This window comes from Cnephaeus nilssonii, assembly GCF_951640355.1.
Source record: "Cnephaeus nilssonii genome assembly, chromosome: 13".
Taxonomy (NCBI): Eukaryota; Metazoa; Chordata; class Mammalia; order Chiroptera; family Vespertilionidae; genus Cnephaeus; species Cnephaeus nilssonii.
The window spans coordinates 43,496,210-43,519,644 of NC_137084.1; the positions used below are offsets into that span (position 1 = coordinate 43,496,210).

At 42.6% G+C, this 23,435-nt stretch overlaps 1 protein-coding gene across 3 annotated transcripts in view; it reads right to left on the reverse strand.

Moving 5' to 3' along the window:
- FAM168A (family with sequence similarity 168 member A) overlaps nucleotides 1-23,435 on the reverse strand; it is a 167,446-nt gene that overhangs the window by 43,269 nt on the left and 100,742 nt on the right. For all 3 annotated transcript variants that reach the window (XM_079788906.1, XM_079788904.1, XM_079788905.1), the window contains exon 2: nucleotides 7,846-7,933. In XM_079788906.1, the coding sequence (XP_079645032.1) occupies nucleotides 7,846-7,915 (70 nt within the window). In that variant the 5' untranslated portion in view covers nucleotides 7,916-7,933. The remainder of the gene's footprint in view (nucleotides 1-7,845; nucleotides 7,934-23,435) is intronic.

Below are 23,435 nucleotides of genomic sequence, written 5' to 3' on the forward strand. Positions count from 1 at the left end.
AGAGAAAGCCTATTTATTGAACACTTACTAAGAGATAGATATGAGCATCAGAATCATCTGGGAGCTTGTGAAAACACAGATTGCTGAGAACAACCTCCAGAGTTTCTGATTCAGTAGGTCTCAGGCAGGGCCCAAGGACGGCATTTCTAACAAATTCCTAGGCCTGGGACTACACTTAGAAGCCACTGACTGCTATAAGGTATAAATCAGTCAGTGAGACTTTGGAAACTCACAACTAGCCACCTTCAGATGTTGGAAAAGACTCTCCAACTCTAAGAAGAGATTCACAATACCATGATATTCATCTTGCTTACAGCCTTTCAAAAACAAACAAACAAAACCAAACAACCCTCTCCAACACTCCCTGCCCCATCTCCCCTAAAAGCCAGTAGTGACAGGTTTCTTCGTGCTTCTCTTTAAGGACCCGATTCCAAATATTTCAGGATACTGGGCAATGCCTTGGGTCTTCAGAAGAGAAATTCTCCTAGGAGCTCCAGGCAATATACCCTGGAAGAAAGGACAAACCTACAGTGGAGGATCACCAATCTCCCTAAGTGTGCACAGACCACTTTAGCTGCTACTAAGAAAAGAAAAATATTTAAAAGAATGATTCTCAAGCTTTGTCCAAAAGACAACTGTGCTCATGACAGTAATGATCAGGGGTGAATGGGTATAAGGATGGAGAATAGAGAGGGGATGAGAATGTATACGGGGGGATGAGTAGAGAAAACAAACAAACAAAAAAATCCCAGATAATTCTGAGATACCCATAATGGCAGCTTAGGAGCTGTCAATGGGATCCAGGTGAACTGAGACACTGATTCCTTAAGCTCTCAGGGTATCTGGGAAGGAAGTGAGGCACAGGAGCTCCTGGGCAGCCTTGTCTGTTTACCCAGAGTTCTCTACAAATATCATTATTTTCTGTGTGGAAGCACTGGCTTTCAGCTAACCGTGGATCACGGCTTTAGAGAACAAAAGCATTTATTCTAAACTCTGAGGTTAGTTTGCCAGAGATTTATGGACTTCAGTATTAGGGGCCTAATCATTTATTCACTCAGCCAATCGATATTCACTGAGAGCTTACTTTGTGTTAGGCACTGAGGATACAGTGAGTGCCTGCAAGAACAATGAGTGTTACAGAAATATAAACAATTATAAGGCAGCAAATAATATAAACCAAATGTAACTTAGTGCTAAGAGCATGAAACATCCAAATTTAGACTTGATTCTGGCTCCTCTGCTTTCTGGCTCTGTGACAGGAGCAAGCCTTTCCATTTTTCTTGATTTGTGTCCACATATATTAACACTTGGATAATAAGGATTAAGTAAAATAATGATGATATAGTTCTCAAACTGGCACAGGAACCCATAAGAGTACTAAACAATACAGGTACATGAAAGCACTGAAATAAATATGCTGCACTTTTTTGGGATGTTAATAGAATTTTGAAGATAAGACATAAGTTTCAAAGAAATTTTAACCTTGTAGTACTTACTCTGGGCTATTCCCCCATCAATGCAGGAATGAATTCTTTCTGCTCTGATGTCAGATACACTTGGGTAGGAAACACTGTGCATGGCTGACAATGCATGCTCAACCAATAGCAACCATTACTGTTAATAATAAATAGCTGTTATTATTAACCCATCCACAGCAACAAACTTACTCTGAAGGGCATGGGGCATAAGAAGGTGTCCTCTTTACCCAGGCATCCTTTGTTTCCATGCTCTGGACTTCTTCAATTCCTGCCCCCAAACCCTATAATTACTTGGGAAGTGGGACTCCAGGTAGCAGGCTAATTCTGTCCCCAAATGCTAGGGAGTTGTCTTCAAAGCACACAAAAAAGCAGTTCCAGCACTAGTAAAGTCGCTAAACTCATCAACCTCCTGGCCTCCCCTGGGGCCTCGGCTGCCCAAGCAGTGAACCTACAGGATAGAACAGTCAATCCAATCACAGACCCATTCTGACTAGCTCTGTCTTATTTAAAAAGCTCTTGGAGATCAATTATCTCTTTAAGGTCCCATAAACAAGTGATAGGTAGGGTAGGTGTTATTTTTCCTACTTTATAAAGAGGACTAGAGGCCCGGTGCACGAAATTTGTGCACGGGGGTGGGGGTGGTGTCCCTCAGCCCAGCCTGCACCCTCTCCAATCTGGGACCCCTTGAGGGATGTCTAACTGCCCCCCCAACTGCCCTCCCCTGGTGAGATTGGGCCTAAACGGGCAGTCGGACATCCCTCTCATAATCCAGGACTGCTGGCTCCCAACCGCTCACCTGCCTGCCTGCCTGATTGCCCCTAACCACCTCTGCCTGCCAGCCTGATCACCCCCTAACCACTCCTCTGCCAGCCTGATCGACACCTAAATGCTCCCCTGCTGGCCCAATTGCCCCTATCTGCCCTCCCCTGCTGGCCTGGTCATCCCTAACTGCCCTCCCCTGCTGGCCTGGTCACCCCTAAATGCCCTCCCTTACCAGCCTGATCACCCCTAATTGCCCTCCCCTGCTGGCCCGATTGCCCCCAACTGCCCTCCCCTGCCAGCCTGGTCACCCCTAACTGCCCTCCCCTGAAGGCCTTGTCCCTCCCAACTGCCCTCCCCTGCCAGCCTGGTCACCCCTAACTGCCCTCCCCTGAAGGCCTTGTCCCTCCCAACTGCTCTCCCCTGCAGGCCTTGTCCCTCCCAACTGCCCTCCCATGCAGGCCTGGGTCCCCCCAACTGTCCTCCCCTGCTGGCCTAATGGCCCCCCACTGCCCTCCCTTGCAGGCCTGGTGCCTCCCAACTGCCCTTCCCTGCTGGCCTGATCGCCCACAACTGCCCTCACCTGCTGGCCATCTTGTGGTGGCCTCTTGTATCCACCTTGTGGTGGCCATCTTGTGTCCACATGGGGGCGGCCATCTTGTGTGTTGGAGTGGTGTCAATTTGCATATTATCTCTTTATTATATAGGAAAACCAAGACACTTGGAAGTAAAGGGAGTTGTTCAAATATAGTTAGAGGCAGAGTCAGGACTCAAACTCAGTTCTTCTGACGTAAAGGTGGGGAGGGGCGCTCTCCCCACTACATTAAGCAACAAAAATCATTCCAATGAGAATCTGTGCAGCACAGCCAAGTTCTTCTGGTCCTTATCAAGATCCCACCAGTTTTCAGCTATATTCAGGACCACTAAATTATATCTCAACTGACTACGAATCATAAATAACTAGTAAAAAACTAAATTAAACTGTATGAGAATATTTAGCAAGAAAAGGAAACTCACTCACTGGCAGTGGCTATGGCTATAACTGCCCTTTCATAGGAGAATATTTGTGAAAAGACTTTCATGTTTCCTACTGATCTTGCCCAAGAATGGCAGGAGCTCTGGGGCAAGAAACCGAGGGCTGACAGAAGGTACTGCCACAGGAGGAGAGGGTTCTGAGCTTACCTCCTCTTCCCTGTTTCTGATCCTTCATTAATACTAGGGATTCCAAAGGATACATGGAAAATGGTGTTCAGGAAGAAGCAAAAGAAATAGATTAAGGAAATGAGTGAGCCAGTTGTTTTATAAAAAAAAAAAAAGAGAGAGAGATCTAACAAAAATTTATAATGTTCAGAATGTTAAGAGCTGAAAGGGAAATTGTTAAACAACTCATAGCCCGACCCCCACCCCCCCAAAAAAAAGATTAAAAAATAAATAATTCATAGCCTGAATGGGAAAGTGAAGGCAAGAGAGACATGGCAGGATTTGCCCAGTATCTTGCAGTCATTACTAGCAGAACCAGACCTGGAACTAAGACTTCATGCTTCAAGCCCTAGTTCCATGCTTGAATTCGCAGAAGCCTTTCTTGACACCAACCTCTGATAGAGTTGTGGCCTCTCCCCTATACCCACCATGCTTCCACAGCAATCTGTGCATCTATTTATTATGTTAGGTTCTTGGAATATAGTGGCACACCCCTCTAAGATAACTCTTATCTTGGTGTACTGTATTGTCTCGTTATAAGTGGAGTCCATGGAGGGATTGCTCGCCAGGAACAGGCTTCTAGCTCCTCAAACGTGAGGCTCCCTAGTCCTAGAAATTGAAAGGATAATCCTCTTCCCTAGCTTCAGTAAAAGGAGCACTTTTTTTTTTCTTTTTAGATTTTTTGAATCTTTTTTTTTTTTAATCCTCACCTAAGGATATTTTTCCATTGATTTCTTAGAGAGAGTGGGAGAGAGAGGGAAAGACAAAGAGAAATATCAATGTGAGAGGAACACATCAATTGATTGACTCCTGCATGCACCTTGACCAGGGCCCAGACTAGGGAGGATTCTGCAACCAAGATATGTGCCCTTGACCGGAATCGAACCCAGTACCCTTCGGTCCACAGGCCAATGCTCTATCCACTGAGCCAAACTGGCTAGGGCAAAGGAGCACATATTTTAAGACAGATCAGCTTGCTATAATAGAAAGCACATATAAAGACCCAAGTTCAAATTTTTCCTCATCCTTTAAAAGCTGTATTATACACTGCCAAGTCATATGACCCGAATTAAACTAACAGTTTCTTTAACTATAAAGAAAGTGTACTACTGAGTTTATGATTAATAATATCATAATTAGTATATATATGAGGTACCTAAAATGTAATTGTCAAGTACTTTTTAACATAATCATTATTGTTACTAACAATAAATGTTTACTCTAATGTACTGTATTTGGCATTCCCACTTGGATCTTCTATATCCAGCAATGTGAAGGAAAAAATAACCTGAAAATTTGCCTACTACATAACACCTAGAAAAACTTGATCAAACAAATACTTTATGTTATATAACAAATATAGGCAGAGTTGAGACTTTAAGAAAGAAAAAGAAATCTCAAGGAGTCAAAAATACAGAGGAAACTAAAAATCAGGCACTCTCTTAGTGAGCTGGAACTGCTTCAGGAAGCTCTTCTGTCTGGGCGATCAAGGGCTTGCTTTTCAAGTCACAGAGTGTGGAACACAAGGCTCTGGGCCTTGGAGAGGCCATGAACTGGAATTCAAATTCCCCTGCATAAAGCTGGGACCTTAGAGGATATCATATTGTCAAAAATAAATAAATAAACTGGCTCAAAAGTACAAAGAGACAACAGGAAGCTTAGGTTAAAAAAGAAAATTTCCTTAAGAATTTGAACCTTGGCCTCCACCCTCGCTCCTGAGCAGCTGGCGGGCACCAGAGACTTGGCTGGCACAGCTTCCTTTCCCCTCCTTTTCTCTCCATTTTCCTTCTCCTTCCCCGGAGAAGAAAACAAATAAAGAAGAGCAAATAGCCAAAAAAAAAAAAAAAAAAAGAATACGAACCTTGGCCTATGAAGATTGAATTTATTCTAGTTGTGTGTTTATACTACCCGTGTGGTCCTAGTATCTCCAGCAGAGAAATCAACTTAAAACACAGTTCCAGGCTGATAATATTTCTTGGTGATTAGTAGAAACAAAGGCAACCCGTCCTCTCTTCCTCCAGAGAAGTACTAATTATCTCATTTAATTCTCATGACTCTCTATGAATTAGATGATATCATCCCTGCTTAGAAAAGAAAAATTAAATTTAGGGAGGTTTAGCAACTTGCCTAAAGTCACCTCACTATTACCTAACAAAGCTGGGATGTGAACCTGGTTGTTGTTCATTCAATTGAAACACATTTACCAAGTTCTACCATGTGCCATGCAAAGACAGCTCTATTCCCTTTCCAATATACCACACTGCCTAATCTTCTTTGTGCAAACAATTAGATAAATGCAACTATTTTCTTCTTTCTCAAGTTTAGCAGTTCAGTAAGAATGAATGCAGTCAAGAGTCAAAGGAAACCCACAGGATTTCTCTGGGCTGTTTCCCAAAGCAGCTCAGTCCTTTTCTGGCAAAGGAAATGGGCTGCTGAACACTCTGAACTGGAAAGGGAAACAGCAAAGGCTCCCTGAGCTAGTGAGGCATGGGGTTCTGCCCAATGGGTCCTTGTTACTGGAATTAATTTTATTAGAATAAATATACAGAAGTTCAAAGAGAAAATGTTTAACATTAAGGGAGAATTGGGATAAGAAAGCTGTTGTGATAAACACAAACATAAGACATTGAAAGTTAGTAATGACAGCTACAGTTATATCAGGCTCAACCTCCAAAATATTTCTGAATGTTATTTAGGAGCATTGAGAAAAATCCTGATTTACAAGTCAGTAGCTGCAAATGTTAGCAGTTTTTAAAAAATTAATATGCATTCTTAGAAGCTTAAATTAAGACACTGATCATCTTATGTGTATGTGTGCTTTATAAACAGTTCTATTTTTAAAAATAAGATAATGTATTTGAGGAATTTCTGAAGCACCCCTTAGTGCTCTCTCGTGTAGGACAGTTTGGAACAACCCAGGAGTTCCCTGAGATCCCTGCCACCAAGACCATTATTAATCCACTTTTTGAACTTCATTTCCCACTCTTCCCCTTTCTACTCTTCACTCCAGCTAATCTCAAGTATTGATTATACCCTGAGCATACTTGCTTACTTCCATGTGTTTGTTCATACTGTTACCTTCACCTTCGATTTAAATTCATGATATTTTGAAGGCTCATGATATGCTAAGCACCATGCTAGTAACTTACATACATTTTCTCACTCGCTTTCACTACCATACATTCAACCCATCTTTATTTATTTGTAAATCATAACAACCGTTATTAAGCACTTTGTACCAAATATATGCTGAGTGCTTTACACCAGCTCATTTAATTCTTATAGCAGCCTTATGAAATAGAGCAACACTACTGCTCTCATTTTATAATGAAAACACTGAGGCTCTGGAAGGTAAAAAACTTGCCTGAGGCCAAGTAGGGAGAGAATGCTTCCTGGAAAAGTGCTATCTGGGCCTCAAGCTGAATTCTTGAAGAATTAAGTGAAGCTGTCAGGAGAGGACAGCATTCGAGACAGAGGGACAACACACACAAAGGCAGAGAAGTAGGAAACAGCTTGTTATGCAGTTCAGGGGGGAAAATAATCAGCCTTCACAATCAGCAGACCTGGGCTCAAATATCTATTTTTATTTTGAATTGTAGCCTGTTACTATAACTATGATTTTCTCATCTGTGACATGGTGATGGTAAGTTGCACATTATAGAAGTGCTTTAAGATTAAAGTGCCCAGTCTTAACCAGGTGACTCAAGGAGCATCGTCCCATAAAACAAAAGGTTTCAGGTTCGATTCCTGATCAGGGCACATACCTAGGTTGCGGGTTCAATCCCCAGTTGGGACACATAATCGAGGCAACTGACTTAGTTTCTCTCTCACATAGATGTTTCTCTTTCTCTCTCTAAAAATCCATAAAAACATATCCTCAGGAGAAGAGTAAAAAAAAAAAAAAGAAAGAAAGATTAAAGTGCCCAGCATAGGCCCAGGCCTACAGTAGGTGCTCAATAAATGAATGTTACCTCCCTTCCTTTCCCTTAGCTGACAATTCAGTGAGCCTTAGTCTCAATAATGTGATTTCCTTGTCCACTGGACCCCAGACATATCTCCCTTCTACAAGTTTGCAAGCTTTACCAAACCTTCTGGAGGCACAGTAAACAAAAATCATTCAGCAATTTATTTGGCAATGCCCTTAACCAGTGATTGACAAACTCATTAGTCAATAGAGCCAAATATCAACAGTACAACAATTGAAATTTCTTTTGAGAGCCGAAAACCGACTTCTGCGCATGGGCCACGAAGTTTCAATCGCACTTATGTGCGCGCCTGCACGTGGTATTTTGTGCAAGAGCCACACTCAAGGGGCCAAAGAGCCGCTTGTGGCTCGCAAGCCGCAGTTTGCCGACCACTGCCCTTAACCATCATTTCTCAAAATGAGAGCCATTCTCACACCACTCACCTGTGTAAGCCATGTTCTTAGGGTTGCCATAAGGAGCCCCAGGCTGCACGGGGCTATACACAGGGTTCATTGTGGAAGACTGAGGATCCTACAGAAAAACAAAGAAAATAGCATTGATTATTAATTGTTCATTCTCCCTGACATCAGTTTCCTCCTATAATCTTCAGTTTATAGTAAAACAGGATGAAAACAAAAAGCCATTTGTTAGTATTTGGCCCTATGCTAGACACTTTTCCCAATATACAGATGCAGATATTGGGAAACAGATAAAACTTGCCTAACGTCAACCCAGGCCATTGTCTCTCAGTCAGCACTAGTCCCACTATCCCAGATTACTCTGTCACTAGCATGCTACCCCTCTCTCGCTGTCAACATCATGATGTAAAAATCAATTAATTTAGCCTCTCTGAGGTCCATTTTGATTCTAAGGATGCTAGTCCAGGAGCTGGGAAAGGATACACTTCTATTCCCTAGGGGAGCCCGAGTGTCTGATGAAGAGCACACAGACTTCTAGAAGGAAGAGTAGCAAGTGTCTCATTCACCCTTAGCATCTGCAGAGGACAAGATACTAGTTACTAACAGCTTTGGAAAAAAAAAAAGGAAATGTATCACCATTAATCATTTTAATGCAAACAAGGAAACACAGCCAAGACCTCTTTCAACATTTATTCAAGGGAAAGAAATAAACTTGGAAATTTGGGTGTAATAAGTACCACCTGCACAAGTGCTCTGTTAATTATCTTAATGAAACACATTCTCCATTCTGATTAACGGAAAATCTGCTATTAAGCTCTATTAGCCAGCCAATTTGTCCCACCTTGTTTAGGGAACCATCTCTGAAACACAAGCCAACACATGCTTGAAAACGTACATATTATTTACACTTCATAAAAATGAAACAATTCCCTCCTAACTAGGCTCACATGATAGATGGGCAGTTTTTTTTTTAGGTCATTAACTTTTCCAGTACCACCTCAAGATAGGAAACAGTCAAATGTTGAAAACAAGCAGTCAACAGCTGGCTTGATAACAATTGCTCTGCGATTAATTAGTTTGTCTGGGTTCTGTAATGAGAAGTGGAGAAAAGATGGGTTCCCAAGGAGAGGAAGCCGAGGAGGTCAAACAGGCAAAGAAGAAAATGCCACTGGCCAATTTCTGAGGATGGAACTTCCTGAAATGTACCCAATGTGCAGACCTGGCAACCTCCTCTCCCCTTCAGAGCATCAGACGATATACTACCACAAATTGACAAACTGAAACTAAAACAATTTGAGGATGAAAGTTAGGAGATATATATTTCAGCACAACTTAAGGAAAAAAAATATTCTTAAATCCAGAGTTATCCTAGAATACAGCCAAGTAACTCTCTCTAAATAAAAGCACTCTCTTGACAGGGTACTGAGAAAATTAAGAGAGGTCACAGATGTTAAAATAACATTGCAAAACTGTGAAGTTACATGCAGATGTAACTGATGATGGCAATGATGTAGCAACACAGAAGAATACCAGTACACTTCCAATGCCTTGGATCTCTCCTCTACCCAACCAGTTCTCGGCTAAGTAAGCCAGGATAAGAAAGACTGTTAATATGCTAAGCAGCACAACTGGCCCTGTAAACTTCTGAGCACTCTCCTACTGAGAAGGCTCTATTTTGCTGATTGAACAAAGTATGAAATTGCTTTTTATATCCGAAGAAACTCATCAGCTTTGAAACTGGTCTCCTGCTGCTCCAAAATAAGGGCCACAGTCTCAGAAGGAGATCATGCCTAGGCAGCACTCCACAACAGCATCGATTCCAATCCCAGCTAATGACTGACAGAAATGAAGTCTGCCAGGGGCTCAAAATTTGGAATAATATGACAGCCACTTTGGAGGAGCTGCATGCAAACAGACAAGGTTCCTGGCTTTCAAGGGAAGGTCAGCCTTTTACAACAGAATCCACACACTGTTAACGGTTTATGGGCCAGTTAAAAATGAATAGGAAGATCACAAGCTCTGTGATCAGGCAGATTTAGGTTCAAATTCTGAACTGCAACATATCAAATGTGGGACCACAGGCAAGCCTTTCTAAGCCTTAGTTTCCTCTAGCCTCAACATGGAAAAACAACATACACTTTGTAGAGTTGTTGGAAGGTATTTTTTAAGATAGGTTCCTTACATATAGTAAAACTTACCCATTTTAGGTATACAGTTCTATAAGCCTTGAAAAATGTATACAGTTGTAAAAATGCCACTACAATCCTATATAATTCTATATAATAAAGGCTAATCCTATTTAGTAAAAGAGTAATATGCAAATTGACCGTACCTCCGCCACACCCACCAGCCAATCAGGAGTGAATATGCAAATAAACCCAACCAAGATGGCTACGGCCATGGAGACCAGGAGGGAGGCTTGGGTTTCCCAGGCAATGGAGGAAGCCAAACTTTCCGCCTTCCCATGCTGTCCCAGGCCTCCACTCAATGCTACAAAGTTTCAATTATAGAAGATAAATAAATCTCAACAGAAATGGCTGCCGCCACAGAGCTTGGCTCCGCTCCAGAGTTTCAATTGTAGAAGATAAATAAATCCCAGATATCAGGGCCTCCGCTTGGGTCGCCGGGGGGTGTGGCCGGCCTGCAAACCACCACAGGCCCCTCGCCCAGGCCACCCCATGCCCCAAGGGAACCCCCACTCTGATTCAGGACACCCTTCAGGGCAAACCAGCTGGCCCCCACCCGTGCACCAGGCCACTATCCTATTTAATAAAAGAGTAATATGCAGATTGACCATTACTCCAACACACAAGATGGCTGCCCCCATGTGGACACAAGATGGCCACCACAAGATGGCCAGCAGTGAAGGGCAGTTGGGAGGGACCAGGCCTGCAAGGGAGGGCAGTTGGGGGTGATCAAGCCTGCAGGGGAGGGCAGTTAGGGGCAAACAGGCTGGCAGGGGAGGGCAGTTAGGGGCAAACAGGCTGGCAGGGGAGCAGTTAGGCATCAATCAGTCTGGCAGGGGAGTGGTTAGGAGGTGATCAGGCTGGCAGGCAGAAGCGGTTAGGGGCAATCAGGAAGGCAGGCAGGCAAGCAGTTGGGAGCCAGCAGTCCTGGATTGTGAGAGGGATGTCCCTTGAGGGGTCCCAGATTGGAGAGGGTACAGGCTGGGCTGAGGGACACCCTCCCCATGCACGAATTTCGTGCACTGCGCCTCTAGTATGCAAATAGACCAAATGGCAGAACAACTGAACAACCAAACAACCAATTACCATGACGTGCACTGACCACCAGAGGGCGTGCACGGAACATGGCAGGCATCGGCAGCAGAGCGCAGAACATGGCGGGCATCAGCTGAGGCGGGATGGTGGAACAGGTGAGCGGGGGCACCAAACCAAGGTGGGGCACTGGTTGCTGTCATCGGGGTGAGCTTCTGGTGGTTACTGAAAATTCTTTGCTCCCAAGCACCACCATCCCACCCGGTGCTCGCACCTGCTGCCAGAGCCAGAGCTGCCACTCGCACCCACTGTCAGCGCCTGGTGCCGGCCCCGATTGCTCGGCGCCATCAGCAGGTGCGAGTTGCGGCTGCCAGTCCCGATCGCCCCTGAGGGCTTTTCCACCTCCCCCTACTCCTGAAGGGTGATCAGGGCTGGTAGCTGCCTCTCACACCCGCTGCTGGCGATGGCCCCACTCACACCTACAGCCAGCACTGGAGCCGCCGCTCGCACCCACTGCCAGCGCCGGCCCCACTCACACCTGCAGCCGGCACTGGACCCGCCGCTCGTACCCACTGCCAGCGCCGGCCCCACTCACACCTGCAGCCGGCACTGGAGCCGCCGCTCGCACCTGCTGCAGGCACCCGGCACCGGTCCTGATCGCTCAGTGCCATCAGCGGGTGTGAGTGGCGGCTGCCGGCCCCGATTGCCCCTGAGAGCTTTTCCACCTCCCTCTACTCCTGAGAGGTGATCAGGGCAGCAGTCGCCGCTTGCACCTGCTGATGGCACCAGCCCCACTCGCACCTGCTGCTGGCACCGGCCCCAATCGCTCCACACCATCAGCGGTGTGAGTGGGGCTGGTGCTGTCAGCTCATGGGTGTGGCAGTGGTGGGAGCAGGAGCTGCCAGCAGACAGGGGCCTGGGGGCCACAGCAGGAGGGGCTGGTGGGGGCACAGAAGATGGGCCAAGACCTGCTCTTGTGCCCACCACAGCCTTGTGGCCATAGTCCCTTTCAAGGTGCACGAATTCGTGCACTGGGACCCTAGTCTATAATAATTAAAAGCATAATATGCTAATTAGACCGGACTTCCGGACGACCTTCCAGATGAAGCTGGGGCTGCAAGGGCCAAGGCAGCCGCTGCAGTTGCGAGGGCTGAGCCCCTTGCATGAATTTCGTGTATCAGGCCTCTAGTTAAGATATAAAATACTAGTGGCCTGGTACACAAAATTTGTGCACAGGGTGGGGGTGTCCCTCAGCCCGGCCTGCACCCTCTCCAATCTAGAACCCCTTGGGGGATGTCCGACTGCCAGGGATTGGGCCTAAACTGGCAGTTGGACAACAGGGATTGGGCCTAAACTGACAATCAGACATCCCTCCCGCAATCTGGGACCGCTGGCTCCTAACCACTCACCTGCTTGCCTGCCTGATCACCCCTACCACTCTATCTGCAGGCCTGCTCGCCCCCAACTGGCCCCCCCTGCTTACCTACTTGCCCCCAACTTCCTCCCCCCCCACCAGCCTGATCACCCCCAACTGCCCTCCCTTCCTGGCCTGATCGCCCCTAACAACCTCTGCCTCGGCCCCACCAACGTGGCTTTGTCCGGAAGGTCGTCCGGAAGATCTCCCAGTCTAATTAGCATATTACCCTTTTATTAGTATAGATTATTATCACCCCCAAAAGTTCTCTCATCTTTGTAGTCAATGCCCCCACCCCTGACTCCCAGTCCATGGCAATCACTGAGTGAAGCTGAGAAAAGGCAAGTGAACAACAATCCAAGTTCACAAAGCAAGTAAGAGACAAGTTCAAGACTAGCACCCCAAATGGATCAAAGACCTAAATGAGAGAGCTAACAAAATAAAACTCTTGGAAGAGAGAAGAACATATAGGCATAAACTTTCATGACCTTGGATTTGGAAATGGTTTCTTAGATAAGATACCAATAGCACAAATAACCAAAGAGTGAGCCCTAGCCAGTTTGGCTCAATGGATAGAGCGTCAGCCTGCAGACTGAAGGGTCCCAGGTTCAATTCTGGTCAAAGGTACATGTCCAGGATGTGGGCTCAATCCCCAGTGGGGGGTGTGCAGGAGGCAGCCAATCAATGATTCTCTCTCATCACTGATGTTTCTCTCTCTCTCTCTCTCTCTCTCTCTCTCTCTCTCTCTCTTTCTCTCTCTCTCTCTCTCTCTCTCTCTCTCTCTCTCTCTCTCTCTCTCTCTCTCTCTCCCTTCCTCCCTCCCTCCCTCCCTCCCTCTCTGAAATCAATAAAATATTTGTAAAAAATAACCAAAGAGTCGGGGAGGGGACAGGTAAACTGGATTCATCAAAACTAAAAACTTTTGTGCTTTAAAGAATAACATCAAGAAAGTGAAAAGACAACTCACAGAATGAATTTTTTTGTAGATCATATATATAATAAGAGATTTGCAACTAAAATATATAAAGAACTCTTACCTCAATAATAAAAGGGCCAATAATCTGAGAGGATCCACAATCACATCAAAATTACAACTAAGCCCTAGCCAGTTTGGCTCAGTGGAGAGCAACACACTCAACGGGCAGACTCAGTGAGCACCAAAATCACACTGAAGCAAGTCCTGCTCCAGAGGGGCGTCTCCTACACAGCAGCTCTTCCACTGTAGTCGCAGTTGGTCCTCACAGCCAATTGGCCTGGAGACCAACTCCTCCTAGTTGACCTAGCAGGCAGTAGCAGGAAGAAAGGTAGGGTTGTCACATGACAAACTCACCATGTCCAAAAGTGATCAACTCCTCCTTGAGGCCAATAGCAATCAAGGCTCACTTACAACAAAACTTTGCACACAGCCCACACCTAGAGTGCCCAGCTCAGGTGACTGGGGAGGCTTAGCCACTGGGCCCTACAGGACACCTTCTACACAAGGCCACTCTAAGAATTCCAGGAGACAATGCAGCTCTACCTAATACTTAGACACAAACACAGGGAAGCAGTAAAAAATGTGGAGACCAAAAAACACGTCACAAATGAAAGAAATGGAAGCAAGCAAACACTTTTTAAAACACTTTATTTTTACTTTGTTGATTTGAGAGAGAATGAGGAAGGGAGAGAGAAACATCAGTTTGTTGTTCCACCTCTTTATACATTCATTGGTTGTTTCCTCTATGTGCCCTGATTGGGGATCAAACTCATAACCTTCGCATATTGAGATGATTCTCTAACCAACTGAGAGCTACTCGGCCAGGACTGAACATACATTTCTTCAATGAAGTTACATAAGTGGCCAATAAGCACATGAAAAAATACAAATCAAAACCACGAGGCCCCGGCCTGGTAGCTCAGTTGGTTAGAGCATCATCCCAATATGCCAAGGTTGCGGGTTCAACTCTTGGTCAGGGCTCATATAAGAATCGACCAAGGAATGCATAAATAAGCAGAACAACAAATTGATCTCTTTCTTTCTCAATCCCTTCCTTTCTCTCTCTCTCTCAAATCAATCAAATTTTAAAAAAATGTAAACCCACAATGAGGTACCACTTCACATACACTAGGATGGCTATTATAAAAACACACACAGAGATAATAAAAAGAGTTGGCAAGAATGTGAAGAAATTGGAATCCTTAGACAATGCTTGTGGGAATGTAAAAGAATACAGGTGCTTTGGAAAAAGTCTGACTTCCTCAAATATAGTTACCATATGATCCAACAATGCCACTCTTAGGTATATACCAAAGAGAAATGAACATGTATGTCCACACAAATGTTCATAGCAAAATTATGCATAATTGTCAAAAGGTGGAAACAATCAAATGCCCAACAGAGGAATGGATAAACGACATGTGATATATCCATAGAATGAAGAATTTGGCAATAAAAAGGAATGAAGTATTGATACATGCTACAACATGATGAACCTTAAAAACATTCTATTAAGTGAAAGAAGCCAGTCACAAAAGGCCACATATCATGTGATCCATTTATATGAAGTGTCCAGAATAGGCAAATCTATAGAGACAGAAAGTAGTTAGTGATTGTCTAGATTAGTTCTGATACATGAAACCTAGTAACTTCCAAATTCACATCTTTCTCAAAATCATTATAACACAACACTCACCTACACACCACACCTATTTCCTGAACATTTCTTCCTGAACAACATAAGCAATTCAAACTCACCATGTCCAAAAGTAAACTCACCATCTTTCCCCAAGCCCATTCTTCTACCGTGTATTGCCTGTCTCAGGGTTACTGACAATCCATCCACCTAGCACCTGAGCCAAAACCCTGAAAGTCATTCTCAATTCCTCCCCTTCTCTCACACACAATCAATCACCAAATCCTGACAACCCTACCTTTCTTCCTGCTACTGCCTGTGAGGTCAAGTTTCATCATCTTTTGTCTGAACTATTACAACAGTCTCAAGGTCTTTTTTCCCCCATTCTAGACCACTCTAATTCATCCTTGCTATTCTTTATTAAAACATAGGTTGGATAACAGCATTACTCTCCTCAAAAGCCTTGGGAATAAAATCCACACTCCTTCACATCGTGTGAAGACCCTCTATGCTCCATCTGGATGGAGCTCAAGAATCTATGTATTTATGTTCTCAAGGAGTTTTGACATCCCAACAGTTTTACTTCCTGAAACTTTCTTTCCCAAATGCCATTTATCTCACATAAGCTTGATAGAGAAATTAAGATACTGCAGTGAACAAGAACAAGAAAAATGCCTGTTTACATTCTAGTTGGGAGGGGGGAAGAAGAAAAAAATACTTCAAAAAGTAAAATATATTAGATAACAGATGGCAATAAATACTATAGAGAAACCTCTGAGGGTGGAAAGAATACAAGGGGAGGGGATACAATATTAAATAAGATGGTTTGAGAAAATGCCATCTAAGCAAAGACCTGAATAAGTTGAAAGAGCAAGCCATGCAGGTCTCTGAAAGCAAACTGTTCAAGGAGAGAAAAAGGCAAATGCAAATGTGCTCTGAAGTGGAAGCATGTGTGAAATATAGCATGGAGGCCAGTTCAGCTGGAGTGCAGTAAACTAAAGAGAAAAGAGTAGGCAGTGAGGTCAGATAGGTAATGAGGGCCAAATCATGCAGGCCCTTGAAAGCCAATATAAGGACTTTGGGTTTTTTTTATTGTTTTGAGCACAAGAGTGACAGGATTTGCCTTCATTTTTAAATTTTTATTTGTTCTTTTTCTTTTGTTTTTATTTTTACTTCATTTTAAGATTACTTTGACTGTTGAGCTGACATCAGATGGCAGAAAGGCTGGGAGAAGAGTGAGAATGCTATTGAAATAATCCAGATGAAAGATAAAATGTCCAAAGAAGCCTCCTTTGATAGCTCATCTTGGGCAGAACAAGTAGTGGTGGGCCATACGATGGCATGACGTGTAAGAAGGAAAACAGTCAGAGATACTCAATACTTCCCTCCAGATGGAGCTAGCTGGCTTTCATTCTCAAATTATTCTGCAAGTGGCCTGCCTGCTGCCCTCAAAAACACCTGAACTATTTCTTTAAAATCAACAGCAAAGTCTATAAGCATAAAATGACATCAAATGATACTTGGAAGTATCATATGCACAACAGGTTGCAGTATTTAAAATTAGTGTTGTAGTTTGCAAGCTATTTTAAAGCTTTTCAAAAAAAATTTACTACTTACAAAGTGCTTATAGTTTACAATGAGATTCTAACACTATTTCAAACCTGATCCTTTGAAGTAAGCAATGTAAAGGTTATTAATTTCATTTGACAGATGAAGAAATTAAAGCTCAAAGGTTTAATGTATATTGGGATGGATACTGTAGGGAAAAGAGAAAGATAGTGTCTGCCCAAAGAAGGTTATGGTCAAGCTGGGAATTTCAAAGGTTAAATAACAGTAACAAGGCCAAAAATAATACAAGGTGATGGAACTTCTGGAACACCTAAACTGCTTAGCAAACCCTCTCCCCAAAAAGCAATAATAAATTGTAAAACACAAACAAAAACCCCCCACAAGCATTTCAGACCTCTGAAAATTAGCTAAAAGCATATATCACATTGAAAAATGTTTATTCAAGAAAAGTTACTGAAGAATATTAAGAACACTGAAATTTGTGGAATTTTAGCCTAGGGCTGCCCATTTCCCTGCAACTCCTAGCTCTCTGAGGGTAATACCATCAGGGCAGGCCAGGCCAAGAGAACAGTGCAGTCAGAGGTCATTTCAAGCCCGGCACAGAAAATCTGCTCTGGATTGCCCAAAGTCATTGTCAAAAACAATAGAGGGACAATCTGAAGAACAATAGTAAATAATCCAGGAAGGCCACTACTGAAGCTAGCCTAAAGTCATAATACTAGTTCGGGCAGGCAAAAGACCTGCAGGTAAGTCAGAAAGACTTAAGAAAGAGTTCCGAGCCTGGACGGTGTGCTCGATGGTTAGTGTTGACCCACGCACCGAGAAGTCTCCAATTTGATTCCTAGGTCATGGCACATACCCGGGTTGTGGGCTTGATCCCTGGTGGGGGCCATACAGGAGGCAGCAGATTGATGTTTCTCTCTCATGGATGTTACTATCTCTCTCTCCCTCTCCCTTCCTCTTTCTCTAAAAATCAATAAAAACATATTTTTTAAAAAGGAGTTCTGGGGACAAAACAGCCATAACAGGTCTTGATAAGACCTAGTGGTCTATAAGGCTAGACACTGCTAACAAGAAACTTTGAGAGGGTCCTAGCTATCGACTAATAAGCCGATGTGAATGTAAGGCCTTGAGCATACTGAAAGTAAAGGCAGAAGAAGAATTGTAAATTGTCTGAACTTTGAATGCATTCCCTAAAGAACAAACAGATCTATCAGCAGAGAGTGGAAGGTTTCCTGGTCTAGGGTTTAAGTAAATCATTAACTGACCACTAATCCATGTTTACCTAAGAGTGGCCTTTTAGGAAGCCAAGTTTTAAAATAATTTAAAATATGACCAGAATAAACTACTTGCACGTTAAATCTATACTAATGAAAGGGTAATATGCTAATTAGACCGGGAGACCTTCTGGATGTCCTTCCGGACAAAGCCATGGTGGCGGGGCTGAGGCAGAGGTGGTTAGGGGTGATCAGGCCAAGAGGGGAGGGCAACTGGGGGTGATCAGGCTGGCAGGGGGGCCAGTTGGGGGTGAGCAGGCCAGCAGGGGGGGCAGTTGAGGGTGAGCAGGCTGGCAGTGGGGGGCAGTTGGGGGCGATCAGGCTGGCAGGGGGGCAGTTGGGGTGAGCAGGCAGCCGAGGGGGGCAGTTGGGGGCGAAAAGGCAGGCAGGCAGGTGAGTGGTTAGGAGCCAGTGGTTCTGGATTGGAAGAGGGATGTTCCAGATTGGAGAGGGTGCAGGCCAGGCTGAGGTACACACCCTCCATGCACGAATTTCGTGCACCAGGCCACTAGTAATTTTATAAATGTGCATGATTTAAAAAAAAGATCAGAGTCAAGAGCAGTCATACACTGTCAAGGAGACAGACATTATAGAATAGTCTAAGCAAGTCACTAAATAAGCAAAAAAAGGCAGCAACACCCCACCCCTGCTAGTGGGAGAAGAATCTGAATCAACTACATTATATTACTTAAAATATCTAGTTTTCATGTCACATACAAAGTGACAGTAAAATGTGACCCATTTAGCAGGGAGGAGGAGAGGAGACTATAGATATTGTCTCTAAGGAAGCCCAGATGTCAGAATCAGCAGATAAATATTTCAAAGCAGCTATTATAAATAATGTTAAAAAGAACTAAAGGAAACCAGATTTAAAGAATTATATGTAAGTATGATGACAATGACTTATCAAATAAAGAATATCAATAAATAGAAATTATAAAAATAAAAAAAATGGAAAAATTATATTCTGAAATAAAACATTCAAGAGGGACTCAACAACATTTCTGAGCTGGAGGAAGAAAGAATCATCAAACATGAAACCAGATCAATATAAATTATGCAATCTGAAAAAGAAAAAAGAAAAGAAGTCAGAGACCTATAAGCAAACCGATATACATTAATGGGAGTTCCAGAGAGAGGAATAAAAGAAATGGGCAGAAAAATATATTTGAAAACATAATGGCTAAAAGCTTCCCCAGTTTGATTAAAACAAACAAACAAACAAACATTAAACTACACACTCAAGATAGACAATGAACTCCAAGTTGGCTAAATACAAAAAGATCACATCTATATACATCATAGTAAAAACTGTTCAAAGCCAAAGAGAAATTTTCAAAAATAAAAAAACAACTTATCAGATAAAAGGAATAACAGTAAGATTAAAATTAACAGCTCACCTCTCATCAGAAATAATGGAGGCTAGAGGCAGTGGAATGATACAGAAAACATGTTGAAGGAAAAAAATACTTGCCAATCAAAATTTCTAACCCCAGTAAAATTATTGTTTAAAATTAACCTTTTGCACTCGGATGTCGAGTGTGACTCGACACGGTTAGCATCGGTAGCCCATCCCTTCCCTCCCTCCATCCCTCCTCCTTTATTTGGGCTTTTCTTACATTAAATAAATAAGTTTGTATGAAAAGAAACTCCAGTTTTTTATTCTACTGCCGCGCTTTGTAAAATCTGGGGTATTTAAAAAATTAAATCCAGAGTAGAATAAAGGAATCGAGAAAAAAGCAAGCGAGTGCAAAGGGTTAAAGACAACTAACTAAAGGTCAGGTGAGAGGTATTATGACTGCCACTAGGTAGCAATATGTTTAGTTAAAGCAGCGGTCGCCAACCGGTGGTCTGCGGACCACTGGTGGTCCGTGAGGTCCGAAAGGTTGGCGACCACTGAGTTAAAGGATTCCATTTCTCAACCTCTTGAAGTTAGATGTGGCTATGTGATTATTTCTGTTTAATGAGATATAACTGAAATATGGTATAGGACTTCTGCTTAAGAGCAGCTTAAAGAGAACAGCGTTAGCTGGGTTGGTGCCCTTCCTTCTCCTCTTAATCTTTTCTGGTATCTAGTACTGGGACATAATGATTGGACATTAGCTTTCTTTTCTATGAAATGACCTTGAGAATGGAAGTCTCAAATCAAGGATGGTGGAAGGGGCCCTTGATTTTGTGGAGCAATCATTTCAGCTCTGGTCTACCTACCTCTATATTTTTAACCACTGTTATTTTAGATTTCTGTTATATACAGCTAAACCTAATCCTATGTATTTGGGAGGGGGAGCGATATAGAGGATTTCAAAAGAATGTCATTTGATCTGTTTTGAGGGAGAAGGGAAAGGAAAGGCCATTCATGAAATTGTACCATGAGAGAGCAAGGCACATTCAGACAATATGGAGTATAGAAAGGCTGGAATATAGACTCTGAAGGGAAAACATGGCAGTAATATTATCATCCGGTCCCCACTTCTGAATTATGTCCACTCAGCTCTTGTGAAGGACCTCAGAGGCGAGATTGGGCATGGCTATAGGCCATTTTATGATCAAGGAGCTCTCTGAACTTTTCTGTAGTAAATACTCATTGCAGCTATAATTTGCTTGCCCAATTCTTTTCTTTCTGCTACATTTTAAGCACTATGAAGTGAAGGGACCATATCTTTTATTCATCAATGCATTTCTAGAATTTAAAGGGCATGGTATAAAGCTGGGTATTCAGTAAACATTTGTTGAGTAGTTGAATGAATGAATTAATGGGTAAATAAAAGGAAACATTTTATTGGAATTCGACAGCTTAATATCACATTAAATTTTTCTTACCAAACAAAGAGAACTCCATTTCAGTGGGTTCCCCCCCTCCCAATTCTATCAGTATAATATGCAATGAAGCCCAGTTTTTATAGAGGTCTGCTTCTTTATACTGTCTGCCAAATGTAATCAGACTGCACATTAGATTTCTGCATAACCCTATCATAAGTCGAGGAGCATCTGTATTCACTAAACCTCACAAGTACTTGGAACTTCCTATGTGTCATTTCTCTACCTTTAGAGAATTTATTTTTTAGTGAGGAAACAGCTATATGTAAGTATGACTATAATGAAGGTGCTATGTTAAAACAAAGTGCTTGAAACGGAGAGAGGATGTCATTTTGCTTGGCAGAAGCTTTCATAATGTAATACTTTTATAGTTTATAAGGATGGTACAAGAGATAACAATTACTATTTTGCAGATAAAGAAACATAATCAGAGAAGTTATATAAATTGTTCAAGATCTTAGTGGAAAGCCAGGGACTAAAATCTAAAACTTCAGATCTGAAATCTAGTGTCCTTTCCATGACAACATGCTGTTTCACAATCCAGATGAGATTACCTAAAATGGCTATAATTTCAAAATAGCATTTTCCTGCCTTCATACTTTATAATTCAGCTATTTGATCTTCTTTAAATTCCCCTGAACATGCCATACTCTCTTGCCTCTGAGTCTTTACACACGCTGTTCTCTCTGCCTAAAATGCCACTTTTTCCATCATTCAGGGATTATCCCTCATCTCCCCTATCTCTAGTTTGGATAATTCCTATTCATTTTTTTCACACTCTCAACTGTAAAGCCCACAAGAATAGAGATTTGTCTTGATCACAGTTTTATTCCTAACACTAGACGAGCACAAAGTCAGGAACACAGTATGTGCTTGGAAAATATTTGCTGAATAAATTGATTGCATATCAATTTCACAATCACACAATACAATGACCTGAAATTAGCACACACCTCTGAAGCAAAGTTATACTTTGCTGGAAATGGATGGCCGCAGGCAGACTTGCTATAACATCCCAAGCTACAAAAAATAGTGATCCAGCATTTCTAGAAAGACTATAACTCACCAATCCTCACAGTTCCTCTTTAATGGTTGCTTATAATAGGCTAGATTTGCAATGCAAATATATAAGCTTACTTTGTAAGATTTTAAATTCTTACATAAGGTCTGTGATACAGTATAAAAATACTGGTGCTCCTTTTCTGAAGTACAACTGTAATATTACTTACCACATCTAGTTGCAAAGAGCTAATTGGAAGGGGTCTATGGTCATGGCATCCAACAGCTTTATTTATTTTTGTTTAGAAGAGAAAACTGAGGCACGGAGAAGGGAAAGGACTACCGTAGAAATACATGGCAAGTCAGGATCACAAACAAGGCTCTGAACAAAAAACAGGGCCTGACTTTAGACTGCAAACTTTCCACTGTATCATCTTGATACTATTCTCTGGATGGACAGATGAACAATTATATGGAAAGACAGATAAATGAACAAATTAGCTGTATGACAACGCAGTCCCAGTAAAACTCCTCTCCCTTCTGCTGGTCATTAGTTTTGATTGGCATTTTAAATCTATCTGTCATGGGACATAGGATACTAAGGGAATATAAAGTAATGTAGGTATTTATTGAAGGACCCATTGAGCAAAGTGATCTACTAGAATGTTAGTTCTCTAAAGCAAACCCAGAAGTCCACCAGATCGGAAATTCTCAACATCGTTTATAGCACACAAAATCATCATCCCTGCCCTAGCTAGTGTGGCTCAGTGGACAGAGCGTTGGCCTGCGGACTGAAGGGTCCTGGGTTCGATTCCGGTTGGGGGCACATGTCCAGGTAGCAGGCTCGATCCCCAGTGGGGGGCGTGCAAGAGGCAGCCAATCGATGATTCTCTCTTATCATTGATATTTCTATCTCTTTCTCCCTCTCCCTTCCTCTCTGAAAAACAAAAATATGTATTTTTAAAAAATCATCATCCCCTTTCTTGTAGAAGCAACATATGCAAAGTACTACTGCCTAGCAACTTCGAATAATGATTAAGAACATAGGTTTTTTGGGTCACAGCAGCTGTGAGGCCTTGGATAGCATACTTAATTTCAGTTCCCTTTTCTGTATTGTGGAAATACTAGTGGTAACCATATCCTAGATTGTTGGAAGTACTAAATGAGACAATGCATGTTTTGCCAGAGCAGATTACACACTTAACAAATGATGACCTTATCATTATTTCATCTGGGGAAACATCCTCATCACATGTGATTTTCAATGGCCCAGACTTACAATGTCCATAAGGACATCCAGGACTTTGGAATATCCCCTCCCCACGTCTAGGGTTCTAGAAGGGTAATTAGAGAACCTCAAAAAGAGTAAGGCTCTTGAGATTGTCTGCTATAGAAAAGCAATGATCTCCTCATCTATAAAATGGAAATACTATCATTTAATCTAAAGAACTGCTGTGAAGATGAATAGAAAGCCATGAAGGAATGAAGCAACAAAGTGACAGTCATGTCTGTGTTTTAGAATATTTCATGGGAAGATGTAGAATGGACTGTAGAAGAGAAACAGAAGGTCTGAAATAGAAAGGAAGAGCTGAAATAGAAAAGAAGGAAAAAATATAGGAATATTTTTGAATCAGAACTGATAGGATTTAGAATCTCTATATGCAGGTCTTGATTAAGGAAAAGTTAAAAAAAAAAGGTTTCAAAAGAA